We start from the raw sequence: 19,806 nt of genomic DNA, 5'->3' as shown, positions 1-19,806 counted from the left end.
AATTCGTAACAAAAACAAGTAGAATGATGTTTAAATAATCCATTGTTTACTTAAGTGACACAGGACGTCTGTGGTTGGAAAGTTAAGGAATAAACAGATGTAAAAACTACAATAAATAAAGTCGCATTCGCCTAAAGAGCCAAAGCTGCCAGAGGATTTATTCCCATGTGTATTGCAGCACGGTGTAAAACTCCTCAGTGTGAGTCTGTGGTGCTGTAACTGTGACTCTGTTGTCTTCCGTTTACGTCAATAGCCGCTGCTGCGCGCTGCTGCGTTACGACGCCATTATTCTCATAGCCTTCAACTGACCTTTTCTATTCTGTCGCGTTTACAAGTCGTCACCACGTCAACCGGCTATGACACTTTTAACAACGGCCAACGGACGTTATTCACGGCGCTGTTTGAACAAAGCTAAATGTTTTAGCTCCCCTCGGTATCAGCTCGGACTTACCTCGACGGCGCAGGGCATAGCGTCGGTAATCAAAAATATCTGCGTCGGGAACAAAATGGCGAAGGAACCGTTTACTCTGACATGCGCAGTGAGAGCTAATGGTTTTTATTTTCCCTCTGAAACGAGATCGCCCCCCTTTTTCAGTACATTGTCTGAGCCAATGAATGGAGTAGGCGGGCTGTTTTGAAGACAGTTTAACCAATGGTCATGGCAGACAACGTTCGATCAGAAACGTCTAGCCAATCCGATGTCAAATGTGGTCTGTTTTAATTGTAACGATTAGGCAACCATGCCAACCAATAAGAAAACGCTATTCAGAGCGCCGCTTTCATATTGACCAATCATGTCTGAAGAAAACGTCCGTCCAATGGAATTTGACGTATCAAGTGTCCAATCGCAATGTCAAGAATGTTGCTACCGCGTTTAGCGTAGCCAATCGGATTTCGAGAAACACAACCTTGGCTCAACAGCTTGTTATTTCGTTTATGCTTTGCAACCCAGGCGAGTCGTGAGCGGACATACAGGAGTATGTAAGTATCTCCTACTGAGACATTTCATTCAAACAACTTTTGTGTTGAGAGAATCGATAATTGTTGAGTTTATACGTTTAGAAAAAGTAAAGTTAACGTATTAGGCGGTGTAAGTGCGGGATTAACACGACGGAGAATTGAATGGCAGTGACGAGCTAGCTCGAGCTGCTAGCGGCTTGTTTTCACAGCTAGCTTGATGCTAACTGGCTTCTGTGGAAATAGGTTTAACGGTCACAACGACTCGTTATCGGGGACTTTATCGTCTCGGTGGAACTTGTAGAGTGTAGAATTGATGTGCGGGCGCTAAAAGAATCGACGCCACAGACTCGACAACCTTCCGGAACTAGCTGTGGCTTTTTCAGCTTTAGCACAGCTGAAGTTCGCAGGCAGGCAGTTTAAATCGCCGACCAACACTTCAACTAGGTTTAGTTATCAGACTCTATATTTAGCTCGGAGGAGGAAAAAACACGAATATCTCAACGGACGTGTGAAAATGCGGTCTATTCGCTGATCAGTGTGTGTTAGTGTCACTGACTGACTCGTATGTGTTAGTTGCTGTTAGTAGCAGATTGTAAGGAAAAAAAGAATGACGGCGGTGAGCTATGATGGCGACGTGACACACACACACACTCTCTCTCTCACACACACACTCACACACACTCGGAGTAAAGCGGGAAGAATACATACACACATACATATACACACAAACACACATACATACATATACATTCATATACATACATACACAAACACACTCGGGGTAAAGCGGGAAGAACACACACATGTACGTATACACACACACACACACACACACACACCCCACAACACACACAGACACTCGGAGTAAAGCGGGAAGGACACACACACAAGACACACACGCTGCTTTTCCCACCTATTCCTCTTGTCTATAGTATTTTACATCTACGAAGCATTGAAAGCTGGTCAAAAACTGCAATATTCGTGGTCAGTGTTTAAACGGAACAGTTTTGAAAAAGCACTTAAGAGCTCGTTGAACATTTTTGTGCCGTATGGAAGGAGGAGGAGGAGGAAGGGGGGAATCGAGCTTGAAAAGAATGCGTGAGTAGTAGCTAGCCCGTTAGCCAGTTAGCATGTCTCTGTTCTGTCGTGCTATTCAGTGACTCAAAACCTTGACGTGTTTTTTTTTTTTTTTGTGAACCCGCGTATCCGTTGTCCACTCTTGCATCTTTTTTGTTTTACAGCCTTCCAAACCAAGCTGGACTCCACCAAATAGCCATCACAATGAAGGTGAGTGAGCTCCAGGCTTGCAGTTTAGCCGACGCCTCTCAGACCAGAGCCAAACCAACAGCCTGGTTAAACATGGCAACTTATTTATCAACAACACGTGTTGTTCTTTAGAAAGACATTTCATTAGCATCGTGATGACGGTGCAGAAGCTCCCAGATCTTTTGCTTTTATGATTTAATAACAAAAGAGTCAATGTGTAAATGTGTAGAATGACTTATACACAAATACATCTTATAAACAAATATATAATATGACTTATAAACAAATACATCTATTGCAGACGTGTCATGATATTTTTTTGTTGTGGATGTGCACAGATTTGGTTTAACCTGCTTGATTTGATGATTTTTTTTTTTTTTTTTTTACAGGTAGCAGATGAGCCTGCCTACCTGACTGTGGGAACTGATGTTAGTGCTAAATACAGAGGTGCCTTCTGTGAGGCAAAAATCAAGACCGTTAAACGGATTGTGAAAGTTAAGGCAAGTTTTAGAAATTTTCTCGAATAACACATCAAACAGCACAACATGAACTTGCTCTTGTGACTGGTCTCTGTGTACTTTAGATAATAGGTAGATAATCGCTGAATCTGTGTTTAGCTGCTGTTTAATTTATTTTTTGTATATTTTTGTTTATTGGGCAAGATAATGGGGTTATTGTTAGCTGTCCGTCACAGGTGGCTTTACCATTAAACAACATTGAACATTTTTGTCAGTTTTTACTAGTTATAACACTCGTTTTCTGATAACAGTTATGCGTCAATTAATTGAGGGGAAATTTGTGCACTTTGAACTCTGCCCATCTTCAAGTGCATAGGATGGGACAGTGTGCATGTTTCAGGCATGATTGCTAAGATATTCTACCCCTTAATACATTAAGATGAACTCCCCTAATATAGAAATGCTCTACTTTTAATTATTTCATGTTAACTAGCCACATTTGCTTGACTTTATATATATATATATATATATATATATATATATATATATATATATATGTGTGTGTGTGTGTGTGTGTGTGTGTGTGTGTGTGTGTGTGTACGTACGTACGTATGTACGTATGTATGTATATTTTTATTTTTTTTTTCCAAATCTCTCATCATAACAGCCTGGTATGTGAGACCACTTGCTTGCAAGTATTTAAGTATTTACTTGCAAGTATTCAGATGAAGATTATAAATGCTTTAATAATTTTGTGATCCTGAACTTGAGTTAGCTCGATAGACTGAATCAAAAGCACATAAATCCTGGCCCCTATGTGGAAGCCACGTTATGACCGATCAAGAAGTGCATTATTTGTGTATTACACAACCTGGTTACTTCACCTTGACTGATCCTGGTTTCTTTCCTTTTCCCTTTCTATTTCTATACTCCATCTTTGTATCCTGCTCTGCTTCTAGGTGATGCTCAAAGGAGAGAGTACCTCACAAGTTGTGCAAGATGACCAGGTCAAAGGACCTTTGAGGGCAAGTGATTCTTTGCAGTTCTTTTTTTTCAGTCATCAGCTGTACTGTATGAAAGGATGTTAGAAAATTAGTTCTAAACAAAATTGATGTTTTACGCCTGCAAGCTCATTGATGGAATCTTGTACAGTAACAAATCTATGAAGCCCCATAATTTCCGCTGGCAAGTGAGCCATACTATTTACTAAGTACACATGCTAAATTCGGTTACCTAGTTTGTTCGACTTTTAACAGTACCGAACAGTGGAAATTATTTTGTTTGGTACATTCATTTGAGATCAGCATTGTAACAGTGATATCTTTGATTGTTGTCTTTTGTGATAGATGACTTTTGGTGGTTTTATTAGGTGGTTTTATTTTCAGACAGTAGTGTAACATTGTGGGGTGATGTGTCTTTTTGCTATCAGGTCGGTTCCACAGTGGAAGTGAAGAGTGCAGAAGGCGTGTTTAGTGAAGCCGTCATCAATAAACTTACAGATGCTAGCTGGTACACTGTGGGTAAGTGCAAGCATAATTCAACAGCTTCTTACTGTTACTTCTGAACAAAACATCATTACCATGTAACTACTGTTTTTGCAGTGTTTGATGATGGAGATGAGAAAACACTCAGAAGAACATCACTGTGTCTTAAGGGTGAAAGACATTTTGCGGAGAGTGAGGTATGAAACCATCACATATTGTATATTTTGTTTTTGGTATTGATGAGCATTAAAGACTGAGTAAAATATCTTTTTTTTCTTTTCCTTCATAGACTTTGGACCAACTGCCTCTGACTAACCCAGAGCACTTTGGCACTCCTGTCATTGGAAAGAAGACTAATCGAGGACGACGGTCTTCTCAAGCAGTGTGAGTGTTTGTTTGTTCATTTCATTTTTCCTTTATTTGTGTTTTCAGCTTTGCAGGGTATTCATGCATGCAGAACCTTTTTTCCCCCCTCTGATTTGTGCCCTTGCTTTAAACCATTGTGTTTATATTGGAGTTGTCCTGTTTAATCTAATGCCACACAATGCAGCTATAAATAGTTTTCTAACACTTAGGTTTAGACAACTAATAGGTCTGTATTTGGTCAAAAACCTATGCTTTGGATCTTGTGCTCAGCCTTCGCTTCCTCAGAGAACTGCTGTAACGTCATGTATTTAATTTAGGTATATTTCAGCTTTCATACATAAAAATGCAGCTCAGTCTTGTACAGCAAAATTAAATAAGCATTAAGCTTATGCCTGTGATAACGTAAACAACCACATACAAACACAAATAGAATTGTGAATAAAAATAAACAAAGACATTCTATAAACAGCACAACTTCCCTATTTTGCAACAGACAATGACCTTTAGCTTTAGCTCAAACACTTGCTGATGGCAGATGAAGCACTATTATTTGTAATTGTATTAGAAGGATGATACATGTCACAGTTGTGATCAGGGCAGATTATTGTTCTGTAAGTAACAAGCATGTATGCTTTCTATGTTTTTTCTGTAATATTATTCATTAAAGCTGTTTAGTGATTGTGGATTCATGCTCCATTTAGTAGGGTGTTTAAAAAAAAAAAAAAAAAAAAAAAGCCAGGCTTGGTTGAAGGAAAAGGTCAGAGTCTGCCAAGAGCCTGGCATGTGAAGTCAAAAACTGTGTATTTGAAGGAGCTCCCGTATGGCTTGTAGCAGACAGAATGTGGTGTTTCTGCCCAGTGTGGATCCTCTGCACCCTGTCCTCCACTCTGCCGGCTCAGAAACCTTTCTTGATTTAATGCTCGTGCTGTCACTAGCAGCAGTTTCTCTGATTGCTTGTCTCACCACTTGAGATTGGACTTAAACAAAAAGCACACAGTTGTATACACATGACTCTAATGGCAGTCTTTTTAATTCGTATATGCTTTCTTTGCATTGGTCATGCTAAGAGGAAACGTGCAGCATTTTGCTTTGGCTTTGATTACTTTGTGCTTCCCGTTCCCAAAATTGCATTTTGTCATGCAGCACTTGTCAGTATTGAAGACCATTATCTTCAGCAGTACTAATACTTGATACTATTGTGAAGTTCTGCATTATATTCAAGCATGAGTGGAGTCTCCTGAGTCCTGATAACATTTAATTTGTGACCTTTTATCTCAGAAGTTCTTGATCACAATTTAGGATAGTTTAAGGTGTGGTGGTTCTGTGCTATGGCAACATAGAGTATGAAGACTGACATGAGGTATGAGTTGGATCTTGCATCTTTTGGGATTGAAACTGTATCTGAAGTTTACAATATGTACCTACCAATAGTAACAATGAGAGAGCTTGTATTACTAAAAATTCTGATTTTCTTGCTTGCTTTATTTTTTTCTAAAACTGAGAATTTACTTGAATATTCCCAACAGCAGTCCAGATAGACTCACAACGCAGATTTAGCACCACTGATTACCTAAAGAAACTGTCTCTGCTGCTAGTTTAAAACCAATTTAGCATTATTATAAGCAAGGGAACAGAAACTAGCCTACTATTTGTATTTATAATATTATTTTTCAACTTTACATAGCAATCTGGCCACTTTCTGCTTTTCCATCTTGTTTTCGCAGAAATCTGATTTGTTTGCATAGTGTATTCTTTTAAATGCTCATGGAATGTAATTCCAATTTAAGGACTTTCCTCTTGAACTTTGTAGTGTGGAGGATGAGAAGGAGTCTTCATCCAGCGAGGAGGAAGAAGACGATAGAAGACGACTCAGTGATGATCTCTTGGGGAAGGTGGTTTTCATTCAGACTGGGCCAGATCAAGCGGGCTGGTTCCATGCCCTGGTGAGCTTGCTTATTAAAGCCATGAAATAAAGCAGACACTAATGATGCTGAAAATCAACAGAGCTATTCTCATCTAAAGCCCCAATCCAGAGTTACTGCAGAAGGCAGAGCTTTTAGTAGTGCAGGTAACGACATGTGACAAAGAAAAAGCCAACCTAGTAAGGTGTTTGGGTACAACAAGCTGAACAGCTTCAGTATGCCTCGCTTTGGATTCTGGAAGTTTCTTTAATTGGACTGTGCTATCTCTGCTGCACATGAGTCCAAAATATGCTCCCTTTTGCCCTGTGGATGGAGAATTGACATCCTATAAGAGAACCACTCCCATCAGTCAAAAAATATTTCATAATCTGATTTAATATGATCAGTGAGAATAATTTTTATTAAAATTTTCATTGAACATTCCTTCTAATGGGAGAAATGGACACAAACCAGGCCAGCAAAATGGCCCCCAAAAACATGAGCTTCTGTAGCCGCTCTCACTGCAGGATTCAAGCTTCAGGCTTGTACTGTTCTCTGCAAGTTTACCACACATGCACTAAAGCTCTTGCCATAAGTGCCTCAAAAATGATCCATCCTACAAAGCAATTTGGATATGTTTCTTTTGTGACCTTAATCCAAAATCTGCATTCACTAGGCCTGTTGAGCATTTTCTAACATACCAAAGAACATGGTAGGATGGTCACTGTGTCGTGCAATGGGATACGATTGACGGGTGAATCTGCAGGGGATGTTTTTTTTTTTTTTTTTTAAACTTAGAAATTATTTTAGAAATTGAATTATGTAGCTTCTATGGGAAGCTTATGTATACGTTATATTTGAATAAGAGGCTAACTAGTTCTTTGCTAAAGGTCATGGGTGATATTTGCTAGAGATGCTACAGTCACATTTTTAACATTTTTATTACACTACTGACACTAAAGCTCTGGGTATTGGTGCACACTCGGTACAAAGTCAATACTGACGTCCTCCAAGGGAGCAGGCTGTCTCTTTGCACACCACGGTTGCTAAGTTATGCAAAACGTTACAGCCATGGTGGTGATGTACTTTTTAAAGTCAGTCAACATTGTGCACATTTATGGCATAAAATATTTACTAGACTAGAATACATCTACAATACAATATTTACTAGACTAGAATACATCTACATCTAATACATCTAATGTAATTCATGCTGATAATATGTGTCTACATAACATATCTCTTGGCTTGACTTTGTTCTCTCCAAGGTGATCTCTCCGAGCTGCAACGATGACTTGACTGTCAAAAAGGACCAGTGCTTAGTCAGGTCATTTGCTGATTCCAAATTGTAAGTTAACCACAGAGTATGGTACACTGCATTTCACCTGCATGTTCGTTTGGAAATTTGTGAGAATTCTGATTCTGTAGCCTTCCAGCCAAGACTTTGTTTTATTTGCCCTTCTTTTAGTCACATTGTGGGCCGCAATGAAACTCAAGAATTGTGTCTGGACACCTTGTGCAAATCGGAGTACTCTGACAAAAACGGTAAGTGTGTAGATCTGAGCTGATGTTTTTGCCTTCCATAAGTGTTCGATAAACTCAGCTTCACTTGGCACCTTGTCTTTCTACAGGATTTGAGGATGCACTGCTCTTCCTCCAGACCAAGCATATTCCTGATGCCTGGAAAATGGACATGAGTGAGATCCTAGAATCCTCGAGCAGTGACGAGGGTGAAAGCAAGGAAAGTGAGGAAGAAGAGAAGGAACCAGAGCCAGAAGAGGTAAGAAATTGTTAATTTTTTTTTCTTTCCCCTGTCCTTCCTGTTCTATTAGGTGTTGTCACATCTGATTTCTTTTGTAAGCTTGCTGAAAATTTACATACAGGCTTTCAGGGGTGGAGAAATGTTATATCCATTGACTAGCTCTCTGTAAGCTTCACTGTAAAGCTTTAGTCTAAAGTTTTAGTTAAAAAAAAAGCAATAATAATAAGCTTATTGCAAGCTAGCTACATGCAGTAATTACCTGGCTTGTGCCTTAATTTTCTCTCAATATGTTTAACCCCATGTTTGCTGCTTGCTGTGTTAGTTATATGACTGAAAAGCAATAGATTTTTTTTGTTTCATCTGTGTTTCTACATACCTGCATGTCCCTGATTTTTAGAAGATAGTCCAAATAAAAAGATTTGTTTAGCAAATGTTTGTAGGAAATAGTTTCTTTTTCTAGTTGTTGAACCCATGTATCTGCCAGCTAACTATGAAAAAGCTAAGAGCCTGGACATTACTTTTGTCCTGGGAAGCCGGGTTACTGATTTGTCCACCCCTGAGACTAAATGGGAGCGTTGCATTTTGGCTAATGATTACTATAAAGTTGAGTGACATCTCTGCAATGGAACCTTTGCCCCAGGCTGGGACTTGATCATGCTTTTATCAGTAAATACTGCTGCAGTGCTGAATTGGTATTGTGTTGTGATTATCTGTGTATGTGTGGTGGTAATGGTGGGGGTGGTGGTGGGGGGGTTGGGTTGTTCCTTTTTCTTTGACATTCTTTTTCTCTGACACGGTGCAATCTGCAGCACCTAGTGTAAAATAAGTGTGAATGGCCTCAGCATGTGGGGAAAACCCTCAAGCGCAGATCAACAATGCTTTATTCTTCCTGCTCCCAGCGCCTGGACAAGTAGCCATTCGCTCTGTTTCCGACACTGTTCCCATAGCAACCCTTACTTCCTATGGTTAAGAAAGCTATGGGGATTGGCAAAGGCCCAGAGGAGGTGTGCCAGCTGGGGTTGTGGGCAGGGCTAAAACTCATCACAAGAGCTCCTCTTTTCCATACTGTGTGTGAGGAGTCACTGCTGGTGCAGTGTTTAAAGCCTTTTGTAATCAGTGATTACCAGCATAACACGACGATAAGCTAGGTTGTGCATGAATAGCTCTTGAACTATCTTGGTGACCACTTTCATTTCCTGTGAATAATTTGTGGTGCTGGTACACGTCTGCACAGCTGAGTACTTTGGTTATTCTACTGGTTCTCCTGTAGGTGCTTTGGATTCTTGTCTCAGACAATTGAAATACTATTCGAGTGATAAAGCTCGAACAATCTGTCTTGGTTTTGGTACTTCAAGCTTTTAAGAGACCAGAGCTGATCTGATAAGTGGCTGATCTGATTCCAGTATGCTGTAAAAATGCGTGTTCTTATTTTTATATAATACAATTTTTATAATTGATATAAAAAATATAGCACCTGGTTATATAATGAATACATAATGAGTTAAAGACTGTTACTCTATCAACAAAGTTGTTACTCTATCAACAAAGTTTCTAGGATGATTCGGACCTTAGAGAACAAAGTTGTTAAGTAATGAAACTTTTCAACACTACAGCAATACCGTAAAAAAGCAGTTTGGGTGTATTTCTGCATTCTCAAAGCTTTTGTGGTATCATGTATAATCAAAACCAAGCTTTAGAACCACAAAATCCTCCAACTGAAAGTTTAAGGACCTTTTTCTGTTCTGTTTAAATGTTTGTATAGATTTAGTATATACTTCAAGATTTACTACTTGTCCCTAATGCTGTACATATACTTCTTTTTTTTTTGTAAGTGAATTAAAATTCACTTTTATTTCTCCATTTGTACTTTTTCTGTTCAGGAAAATGGTGACCTTCTATGGTAACTGTTCATGCACTACATTAACATTTACAGCATTTGGCAGACGCCCTTATCCAGAGCGACGTACATAAGTGCTTAAATCTCTCTCACTGGATACATTAATGCTGGCTCTCTAGGTTACATACTTAAGATACCATGAGTTTAAAACATTGTTCAAAGTTACAATGAAAAAGTTTAAAAAGGTTTTTATTTTTTATTTATTTTATTTATTTATTTAATAAATGCAGAAGTGCTAGTTGAAGTGTTTCCTGAACTACAGATGTTGAGTTGCTTGCGCATAAGAGACACCTCTTCAGACTTTGCATAAATTGGCTAGTGTTAAAGGATCAAGCATGATTTTTGGTTTCACTTACTTATTTACCTTTTCACTCTGATTTACACTATTTGATGGTTGCATGTGGGTTCATATGGGTTCATGTGGGATGGTTGCATGCTTAAAAAGGTCTGTCTTTCAAAAAGAGTTGGAATCCAAAATCAGGATTTATTTGTAAATATTTGTTTTATTCATGCCCATCGTTCTGTCTCTTTGTCTTTCTCTCTGTGTGCTTTTACTCGCTGTGCTTTCTGATTCTGTCTCTCTCCATCTTTGCTCCCTCCCCATGTCTGTTCTTTCACTCTTATAATTTGCTTGTGCACTTGTGGTCTCTCTCTCTCTCTCTCTCTCTCTCTCTCTCTCTCTCTCTCTCTCTCTCTCTCTCTCTCTCTCTCTGCTTTCTCTGAGCTAGTGAACAAGCATGAGGATGTTTTTGATGGAGTCCTGTAAGTTGGTCTAGATAAGGGCATCTTCTAAATGCTTTAAATGAGCTAAATGTCTGTTTTATTTTAGCCTGATGATGAGCCAGACCCAGAAGAGCGGGACTACTTCCTACAACAGCTTTATAAGTTTATGGAAGACAGAGGTATGAAGCTGTCTTCTTTTGTTTCCAATTTATAGCCTATTTTTGGACTTTACAGTTTAACTCTATTTTTAACAGCACGGCTCAATTTTGTAGCTAATTGTCAAGTGACGAGTGATGCAGTGTGCGTCGTCTGTGCATTGCTTTGCTGAATGTGTTCTCTCTCTCTCTCCCCAGGCACACCAATTAACAAACCTCCTGTGCTGGGCTACAAGGACCTGAACCTCTTCAAGCTTTTCAGGCTGGTTTATCAGCATGGTGGCTGTGACAATGTGAGCATCTTTAATAGCATTAACCATCTTTGCTTGCGTTTGCAGATTGAAATGGAAAACGATGAATAGACCTGGGCTTCTCGATCCATGTTTAATTAGCTTTATTTAAAATTCTAGTATGTGGTGTGCATTGTCATGGTGGAGTGTGAAGTGATGATCACCGAGAACGGTTTCGCTTATATGACTGATATTATGTGATGTCATGTTTCTCTTGGCTATCTGATCCATCCCTGATGCACTAACATCAGTATATCATGGAACACTGTCATATATTATAAATTGTTTATACATTATATACATGTTTTGATGTATAATATTAAATGTTAATGATTAAAATTGTTTAATGTTATCTGTTCCATAATGCCTTTGTTACAGATTGAGAGTGGATCTATATGGAAACAGGTCTATATGGATTTGGGCATCCCTGTCCTGAATTCAGCAGCATCATATAACGTGAAGACGGCTTATAAAAAGTAAGCACGCTAATGAAATTTGAAGAATATGTAATGTATGAAGGTGTGTAAAGTATATAAGTATATAACTTGTTGCCCTTCATAATCGTACCAAAAATAGGCAATATTACCACAACAGTATTTATAATAATGTATTATTAATGTATTATTATTAATGTATTAATAATGTATTTATAATAATGTATTCAATGTTGGCGGCTGTTTCAGCTGTTTACTACTGAAAACTTTAACCCCAAGAGTTATTTTCATTTACCCTTTTTTTATTATTATCTAAAGGATGCAGGGTATGAATAAGCACAAAGTAACTATACTAAACATCTTTAAGGTACCTGTACGGATTTGAAGAGTACGTTCGATCAGCTCAGATCCAGTTCAGGACGGTGCACCATAACGAGCCTCGGCCAGTCATTCAGTTAGCTGTGAAGAGTGTCGAGCAGGAAAAGGAGGTTGAGAGCGAAGAACAGATCGATCCGATCCAGGAGGCTAAAGCCAAGCTCGAAGCAAACAAAGATAAACCTGATGGCGATGAGTCAGATGGTGAGGATGAGAAAATCCGCAAAGACCTCTGCTCTCCTAGGGTAAGTGTTGTTTTAAATAAAACATTGTAGTGGACTGGCAGTTTCTGGGAATGATTGAGATTATTGGATCTAGTCTAGTTCTTAAAGTGAGACTGACTTGCATATTCACCTAGACGACTTGTTTATTAAGGGTACAGTCGCACATGATGATACTAGAGAATGGTTTTGCCTTTATGACCTGATGTCATGTGATGCCACATTTCTCTTGCCTGTCTGAACTTCCTCTGTTTTTGGATTATAAATAAATCCACACAAAGCCTAAACCTATAGTACTGCTGCATAATAAAAATCTGCTGTATTTGTCCTAACTAAAAAAACAACACTGTCTGGGAAAGTTTTGTTCTGACAGCAAACTGTTCAGAAATCTTCTGCTTTGTGTAAATGTCAAAATGACTGCTGCTTTTCAGGCTTCTATATATTAATGGCATTAATCAGACATTTGGTCCATAATATGTCTGGTATCTATAATGCTTCTGTAGGGAAAGATCACTATACTGGCATCTAATGACTTGGATATTTTCTTACTCCTCGGATGAATTAATTGAGAGATCTTGTGCTTCTCTGTTTGCAGGGCCGACGGCGCTGTACAGTGCCTCCGATGAAAATGGAAGGAAAAGAGCCAGTCAAACAGGAAAAGGTGAAGGAAGAGAAGAAGCGTGAAGAAGTGCGAGGAGGAGGAGGAGAAGGCAGTGGAGAAGAACAGAAGGAAAAGAGGGAGGGAGACACTTTGGGTAAGCGACGCAGTCGGCGCTTAGAGGAGTCTGACAAAGACTCTGATGAAGAGGATCAGGAGGAAGATGACGACGACGATGATGATGAGGAGGATGATGATGACAGACACAGACTCAGAGAAAGGTATGTTATTAATCAGCTTCTAATAACCTACGTGTTGGACAGCAAGTGTTGCATTCATGTTATGTATAACCATCAAATTCATCTTTAATTTTTTTATTTTATGTACACATGATCTTTGTAGCTATTTGAGCCCTCAGAGTTAAAATGATGCCAGAAAATGCTTTTGCTTTCTTGACTGAGATTGTGAACTCGCACTTCTCTTGGTGTCTGATTGGCTTCTGTGTTTTCGAATAAGATGCTTTGCTGAATATGCTGACTTGCAATTGTGCATTTCCTGGTTGTTTCACTACTGCTGCACTGGTGAATGACAGCTTTCTGTTGTACTTAGTTTAGTTACTCCATGCCTCATTAATTTATTTTCTTATTGGATCTTTCAGTGTTCACTTTTCCCATGCGTTAAGAAGTCTTGTCTGTGACTTACTTTTTTTCATTTATTTTTATTTCCCCCCCATTTATTTTAAAGAGATGAGAGGGAGCATGATGGCGGTGATGAAGAGTCTGAGTGCTCGGTTACTGGGACAAAAGTCAAGGTCAAATATGGCAAGGGAAAGACCCAGAAAATCTATGAAGCTAATATTAAGAACACAGAGACTGACGATGGTGAAGTCCTCTATCTGGTCCATTACTATGGGTGGAATGTTAGGTAAGTCATTTATGAAGGCAGAACTGGCTTTTAATGGATCAATACACAGTAAACAGGATATGGGGACAAACATGATGATACAGGAGATAGGTTTCGCTTACTTGACTGATTTCATGTGAAGCAGCACTTCTCTTGGCTGTCTGACTGTCCTCTGGTCAATATCCTGATTATTTTGGTCAGCAATATCATGAATGTATTTTCCTTTAGAACATACCTAGTATGAATGCTTGCTTTAGTGGTATATGCCACTATTGGTGTTCATCACTTGGCTTTGAATTCTGTTGTTTTGTTTTTTTTGTTTTTTTTTTTGCATGTGCAAATGGTTTTAATTTTTTTCTTTTGTGTGTATGTGACAGATATGATGAATGGGTTAAAGCAGATCGGATAATATGGCCTGTCGACAAAGGAGGCACAAAGAGAAGACAGAAAAAAAAAGTGAAGGTAGGAGATTAACATGAAGGTGTTTGTATTTGTTGTGGCGTTTTGTATAACTCAGTTCAACAACACTGCCTTTTCCAACAGAATAAAGATGAGGGAGAGAAGGAGGAGGACAAGCAGCCCAAACCAGTGGCAAAACGTGGCCGTCCTCCTCTTAAGTCCACCCCTCCAAGCACTTCTCGAAGTGTATCCAAAACTCCTAACAGTGAGGGCAGATCTGGCATTAAACCATCCCGGCTCTCGGATCCTTCCACTCTTCCCAATGGAGAGGGTAAGTCTTAGCCCTGATGTCAGATTGCTTGTACTCTCTTCGATAAGTTTGGGCTCAATGATAAATATTTTCTGACAGGAACCCCACGTCGGCGCACTAGGACAACCTCGGGGATGTACGATTCTGACAAGGCATCTAATGGTATGTCTGAAGAGCATTTGAGCTTAGCAAACATCTTAAGACATTACATTGAAAAGCCATTATGTAAAAATGTGCTCACTTTCTCTGCAGATTCAGGAAACTCATCAGAAGAGAGCGAGGATGAGGACGCTCTTGAGAAGAAGCCTGAATGGGCAGAAACTACTGATCCTGCTACAGCACGAAAGCAGGAGGAAGAGGAAGAGAAGGAAAAGGAAATGCTGGAGGAGAAAAGAAGGCTGGAGGCTGCCGAAGCAGCGTGTCCCACCATCCCTCATGAGAAACCACAACTGCTGGATGAAAGTGAGATGGATCCTGAAGAAGAAATGGCAATGTCGCCAGAGTCTGGAGACAGATCGCCCAAATCAAGAGTAAAAAGAGTTCGCCAGAGAGAATCTGGGTCTGAGCCTCTGACACAGCTGCCTGTTACAACAAACCATGCTGAGCCCGAGGGGCCTGGCACTCTTTCTCGCCACCCTAAGAAGCCTCAGGATAGCGAGCACATCATCCCTGAAGAGCAAGTGCCTCAAACAGCTGGTTCTGACACCGATTCAGCCACTGAAGACATCGGTCCTCCTGAGAGGAGCTGCGCAGCCAAGCGCAAAGCCACAGAGCATTGGTCTCCAGAAAAGAAGATTCGCCTCGAGCACAAAGAGGAACCCAAAACTCTTTCTTCACCAGAGAAGAAATCAGACACTGAAAGACCATTCGATGATGTTCAGGAAACGGAAGAACCCCTTGCACCATCAGTTCCAGCAGTTGTAGCTCCTCCTGAAGAACTAGAGGTTAAAACAGAAATGCCTGCTCTTACCAAAGAAGTCCAGATAAGAGTAGAACCTCTTGTAAGCCTGTGCACAATGAAGGAGGACTCTTCAGCCATCACTGATGAGGAGATGATGCCTCAGATAGGCCCAGAGGCACTGGTTTGTCATGAGGTAGACCTAGATGACCCCGAAGAAAAGGAGAAGCCATCAGGAGAGGAGTTACTGGTGCTGAGGGAGGAGAAGACTCACGTTCCCACATCAGCTGTAGTTCAGGTGCCACCCCAACAGCCTGCCTTTCATCTCCCTTCCAGCCTAACAGCAGCAGCACCTCCTCAGCTGTCATCTCCATCCTCTGCCCCCAGTCCAGACGAGTCTCACAGCACCAAAAGTGAGAGCGATGCCACCATTGAAGCAGACAGCATGGCTGAGTCACATGAGGGGCTCGGGGAAAACTTTGACGCCAGTGCAAGCTCCAGCAACTCCAGCATTTCTCTGCAGGAGAGGGATACTAAAGACAAAGGTTGGTGTGAGCCGCCTAAACGTTCTCCCTATGCTTACATTTTGTTTTTATTACGTGTCATTTTAATATTAATATGTGCTACTTTAGGTCAGAAAAGATTGCACGACTGCAGCAGTGGCTCATCTACTAAGAAGCAAAAACGTAACCAGAAACGGCTAGGAACTGCTTCTGGTGCAGAAAAGAATGGAGCAGGTAAGTACTCTCTTAAAGGGAATGTGCACATGTGGATCCAGGGGATGAGTCCGCATGATGGCAGACATCACTGCAAGCACAGAAATGTAGTTTGGTTCAGGATCATTTGTACCAGTGAATGGTGAGAGAAAGCACTTTAGCGAGCTATAATTTAAGGGTGGATGAAATGAGAGAACACTTGAAGACATTTCTATGATGTACAACATCCATTAAGATATTTAGGTTTGCTAACAAGCTGCCAATAATGCCTTTTTTAAAAATTAGTTCATAATGTATTTCTAAAGCCACTAAATAACCTCATTATCTCAAAGATTCAACATAAATTCAGCTGCTTCAGCGTTTAATTATAAAGTAAACATTAAAAATATTAGAACATATCAGACTCCCAAAAAAACAGTGATACAATTCTGAAATTATGTCATTGTTTTGCAGTCATTTTCAAAGTGATAGCAGAGCTCAGTGAAAGATTAATCCTGTTCCTGTAGGCTGATGTTTGTGAAATCCTCGTTGATCGATATTTTATTGTCAAATATGTTTCTGATCAATGTGCAAGTCTAACATCTGAATAGACTCGAACGGGTTTTTGAACGATTGAGGACATTCCATACATTTCTAATATCTTTGTCATGGCAAATAGCTGATTTAGGATTTGGTCAGTTATTGATGGTTCATTTCTCTGCAGGTCATAGCAGTGACAGTGAAGACCTGTCTGCCATGGACACCTCTAATAAACTGACTCCAGTAAAACACTCTAACCTGGCCAAGGCTCATAAGCTGTCTCGCTCTCCTGGCCACGCGTCTCCCAGCAGCAAAGACATGGAAAAAGACAAGCACAAAGACAAGCAGTCCTTCCCTTCTCCACGCACATACAAATGGACTTTCCAGCTGAGTAAGTCCCTTTAATCCTTGTGATGTATAAGTTGTTGACCTTTAGGTGTGTGTGTGTGTTATCTCAAACAAGTTGCAGGTAAAGGAACTCATTTATCTCTGGTCACTTTACTGATTTTGCAGATGAGCTAGACAACATGTCAAGTACTGAGAGAATTTCTTTCCTACAAGACAAACTTCAGGAAATCCGAAAATACTACATGTCCTTGAAATCTGAGGTCGCCTCCATCGACAGGAGGCGGAAAAGATTAAAAAAGAAGGAGAGAGAAGGTATGTTTCTGTAGTTTTCTATATGAGAGGAAAAAAGAAAATTTGACCGAGCAGATTCAGTGTTTGTTGGTGTGTGTATGTGCAATTAACTGAAGTTTCCTGTGTGCTTGGCAGTGTCCCACACCACAGCATCTACATCCTCTGGCTCATCAGACACCGGCATGAGTCCCTCCTCAGCTTCGCCCACTCAGAACACTGTAGCTGTGGAGTGCAGGTGATAAGATACCACACTTTTTTTTTTTCTTTTTCTTTAAAAACCCCATCTTTTCTTCCTCTCCACCCTGCCCACCTCTGCCTTTTCAGCATCTTTGCTGCCTCCATGGAGACATATGTACTGATGAGCCAGAGCAAGCAGCCATAGCACTCTACTGCCCTGCCTCCTCCACCCTTTCCCGTCCCCTGCTCCTTGTGGCCACTCCCACCTCCTGCACTTTGTAAACTGATCCTGCCTCTCACTCCGTCTCGCTGCCACTTTCCACATCAGGAAACGGATTGGTTGTGAGGGCTGAATGTAGAAAAAAACCAAGAAGAAAAGATTATCATCAAGTATCCATCTTCAGACAGTACAATGGCACTTTTTCTCTCTCTTTCTTCAACCTGGCCCAAACCAGAAGCATCCTCAGTCTGTCACAGGCTGGTTTGGACGCTGTAATTGTTCAAAAAGCTTTTATCACAACATTGTAAAATCCCAGATTAGGCTCCCTGTATAGGTATGGTCACTTAACCAGCTGGATATGGTTAGGAAAAGAAAAGGTCAATTTTGTGCTCTTGCTCCATCAGAACTGCCAAAGTACATACGTTACAGAAGAGTGCCCTATTTTGGAAAAGTGGGACAAAATCAATTGCATAAGGGAATGTAGTTTACTGAAAACTGCAGCTGGTGTCTTCCACTCTTTGTAGTGTAATAGCGTGCGAGCACAGATGATTATGCAAAACTCTATTTTTGTCTTTAAAAAAAAACATGAAAGAAAATGTTTACAGTGGAACACAGGACAAAAAATGTTTTCAGTGGACTAATTTCCTTTGCGAGTGTATTTTGTCTTTTTATATGTAATTGCAGAGTTTTATTTTAGTATGAAATTTCAAAAGGTATATATTACAGCCGTGAAATTATTTAATGAAATATTTCTAGGTCTGAATTTTTGTGTAAAATAAAGGTATTATCTTGCAACTTGTTAAGTATATTTATTCAGACTATGAACAGCGTTTTTGTATTCTTTCCAACATGAAAACCTTCCCATGTTCATTTGGTCAGTGGTGAAGAGAAAGTCAATTAATGAAAGAATATGGTGTACGAGTTAGACTGTGAAGTCACAATTGGGTAACTACTGTGCAGTAAATTGTTCCTACTCTTATTCTCCCCTTTTCCCATTTGGGCCCAGTGATCTTGGTTGTTGGTTTTTTTTTTTTTTTTTTTATTTGAACCTTTATGGACTTTTGGAGCATTTCTTGGTGACCTGCCCTGCTCAAGTTCAGATTTGCTGGTACTTGTGTTAAAGCAATTTGTTTTTAATGTTCCAACACTGAGTTCTCAACCAATCGAATAAAAGTTACATAATGGATGTGTATGTTTAGCCCAGGGGTTTCTTACTATGATGATTTCTTTTGTATATAGATCTTCCAAAACCATGTATTTGAGAAATACATTTTACACAACCTGTAAATGATTTATATTATTTTTTAAACAATACATCTTTGTATATTAAACTTTTTTCTATGTCAAGTTGGTAGAAGAATTAGCACACTTTACTGTATATAATCAGCCACTGGTCAATAACAGGAACCTATTCCTAAGCCTAGAGTGAAATGAACCCAATAGGATGTTGGATATGATGTGCGGGAATAACGAGAACCTGCTTCCCTGTGAGTAATATTAATTTGCAAATTCCTGGATGAAGGCATTAGGTTCCTGAGCAAAGCCATTGTATCTTCTTGTATAAAAAAAAAAAAAAAAAGCAGAGCTCTTCTCATTTCTAATAAAACTTTTAAATATTATTCTGCCTCGGTTTTTATTTGAACAAACTGGCTTTAGGAATTATGAATAACGCAAGCTGTACATTATTTTCAGCCTATCCTGATTTACAAGTGTGTGTTTGTTTGTTTTCTCTCTCTCTCTCTCTCAGATCATCATCTGTGTATTCAGAAGTGTGTATGCAAGTCTGGTGGTGACTTCTGTTGTCTAATTTTAGGATTATGGTCAATAACCACCGCATACAATTTGCTCTGAAAGAGAGTTTGCTTGAACTGAGCACAGCAACATTTGATTAAATTCCTAGGTATGGTATATAAATATACACATGGACTATTGGTGTAAGCACAGACTGTGTGGTTACACACAGTAAGGTGAAAGATGTAGACCAAGTAAAACTTTTGCATGGTTTCTTGAATATGGCAAAAGGTTTTAAGAGTGCACTAATGACTCGCTTTCTTTAGCAAATTTTCACTGCACAAATGTCTAACACAAATGTTCTTTCACTGCCTAGAAAGAAACAATATTATGGAAGACAACTA

General features: G+C 39.7%; 1 protein-coding gene and 2 non-coding genes across 5 annotated transcripts; all 3 read left to right on the top strand.

The window, feature by feature from the left end:
• The first annotated feature begins 622 nt into the window (after positions 1 to 622).
• On the top strand, positions 623 to 19,479 carry arid4a (AT rich interactive domain 4A (RBP1-like)). 3 transcript variants are annotated; one of them, XM_047821310.1, is made up of 26 exons: positions 623 to 981; positions 2,202 to 2,247; positions 2,616 to 2,726; positions 3,644 to 3,709; positions 4,114 to 4,204; positions 4,286 to 4,365; positions 4,458 to 4,552; positions 6,345 to 6,477; positions 7,704 to 7,783; positions 7,904 to 7,980; positions 8,067 to 8,215; positions 10,924 to 10,996; positions 11,171 to 11,265; positions 11,641 to 11,738; positions 12,064 to 12,316; positions 12,888 to 13,171; positions 13,635 to 13,814; positions 14,171 to 14,255; positions 14,337 to 14,523; positions 14,602 to 14,664; positions 14,755 to 15,945; positions 16,033 to 16,137; positions 16,820 to 17,026; positions 17,149 to 17,295; positions 17,410 to 17,509; positions 19,419 to 19,479. In XM_047821310.1, exons 2-26 carry the CDS (start codon positions 2,242 to 2,244, stop codon positions 19,462 to 19,464), a joined length of 4,002 nt encoding a protein of 1,333 aa, XP_047677266.1. In that variant the 5' UTR covers positions 623 to 981; positions 2,202 to 2,241; the 3' UTR covers positions 19,465 to 19,479. The 3 variants fall into 3 exon arrangements, with proteins under 3 accessions (XP_047677266.1, XP_047677267.1, XP_047677269.1); XM_047821311.1 differs by having other exon boundaries at positions 911 to 977; XM_047821313.1 differs by lacking the exons at positions 623 to 981; positions 2,202 to 2,247; positions 2,616 to 2,726; ... (2 more) ...; positions 4,286 to 4,365; positions 4,458 to 4,552 and adding an exon at positions 4,576 to 5,894.
• Positions 11,411 to 11,492, top strand: LOC113659847. The gene has a single exon (XR_003444705.1). It is a non-coding gene; the product is annotated as a small nucleolar RNA SNORD53/SNORD92 (small nucleolar RNA).
• LOC113659842 lies at positions 13,884 to 13,962 on the top strand. Its single transcript, XR_003444702.1, has one exon. It is a non-coding gene; the product is annotated as a small nucleolar RNA SNORD53/SNORD92 (small nucleolar RNA).
• Positions 19,480 to 19,806: the final 327 nt, after the last annotated feature.

This window comes from Tachysurus fulvidraco, chromosome 12 (genome assembly GCF_022655615.1).
Source record: "Tachysurus fulvidraco isolate hzauxx_2018 chromosome 12, HZAU_PFXX_2.0, whole genome shotgun sequence".
NCBI classification, from domain to species: Eukaryota; Metazoa; Chordata; class Actinopteri; order Siluriformes; family Bagridae; genus Tachysurus; species Tachysurus fulvidraco.
Note: the sequence above shows the minus strand (reverse complement) of the source record. Positions and strands in the feature narration are given on the sequence as shown.

Excerpts from the sequence above, each read along its gene's own strand:
- arid4a (XM_047821310.1), top strand. Across the intron at positions 10,997-11,170 it reads TAAGTTTATGGAAGACAGAG|GCACACCAATTAACAAACCT; the intron begins GTATGAAGCTGT and ends CTCTCTCCCCAG. Across the intron at positions 17,510-19,418 it reads ACTGTAGCTGTGGAGTGCAG|ATCATCATCTGTGTATTCAG; the intron begins GTGATAAGATAC and ends TCTCTCTCTCAG.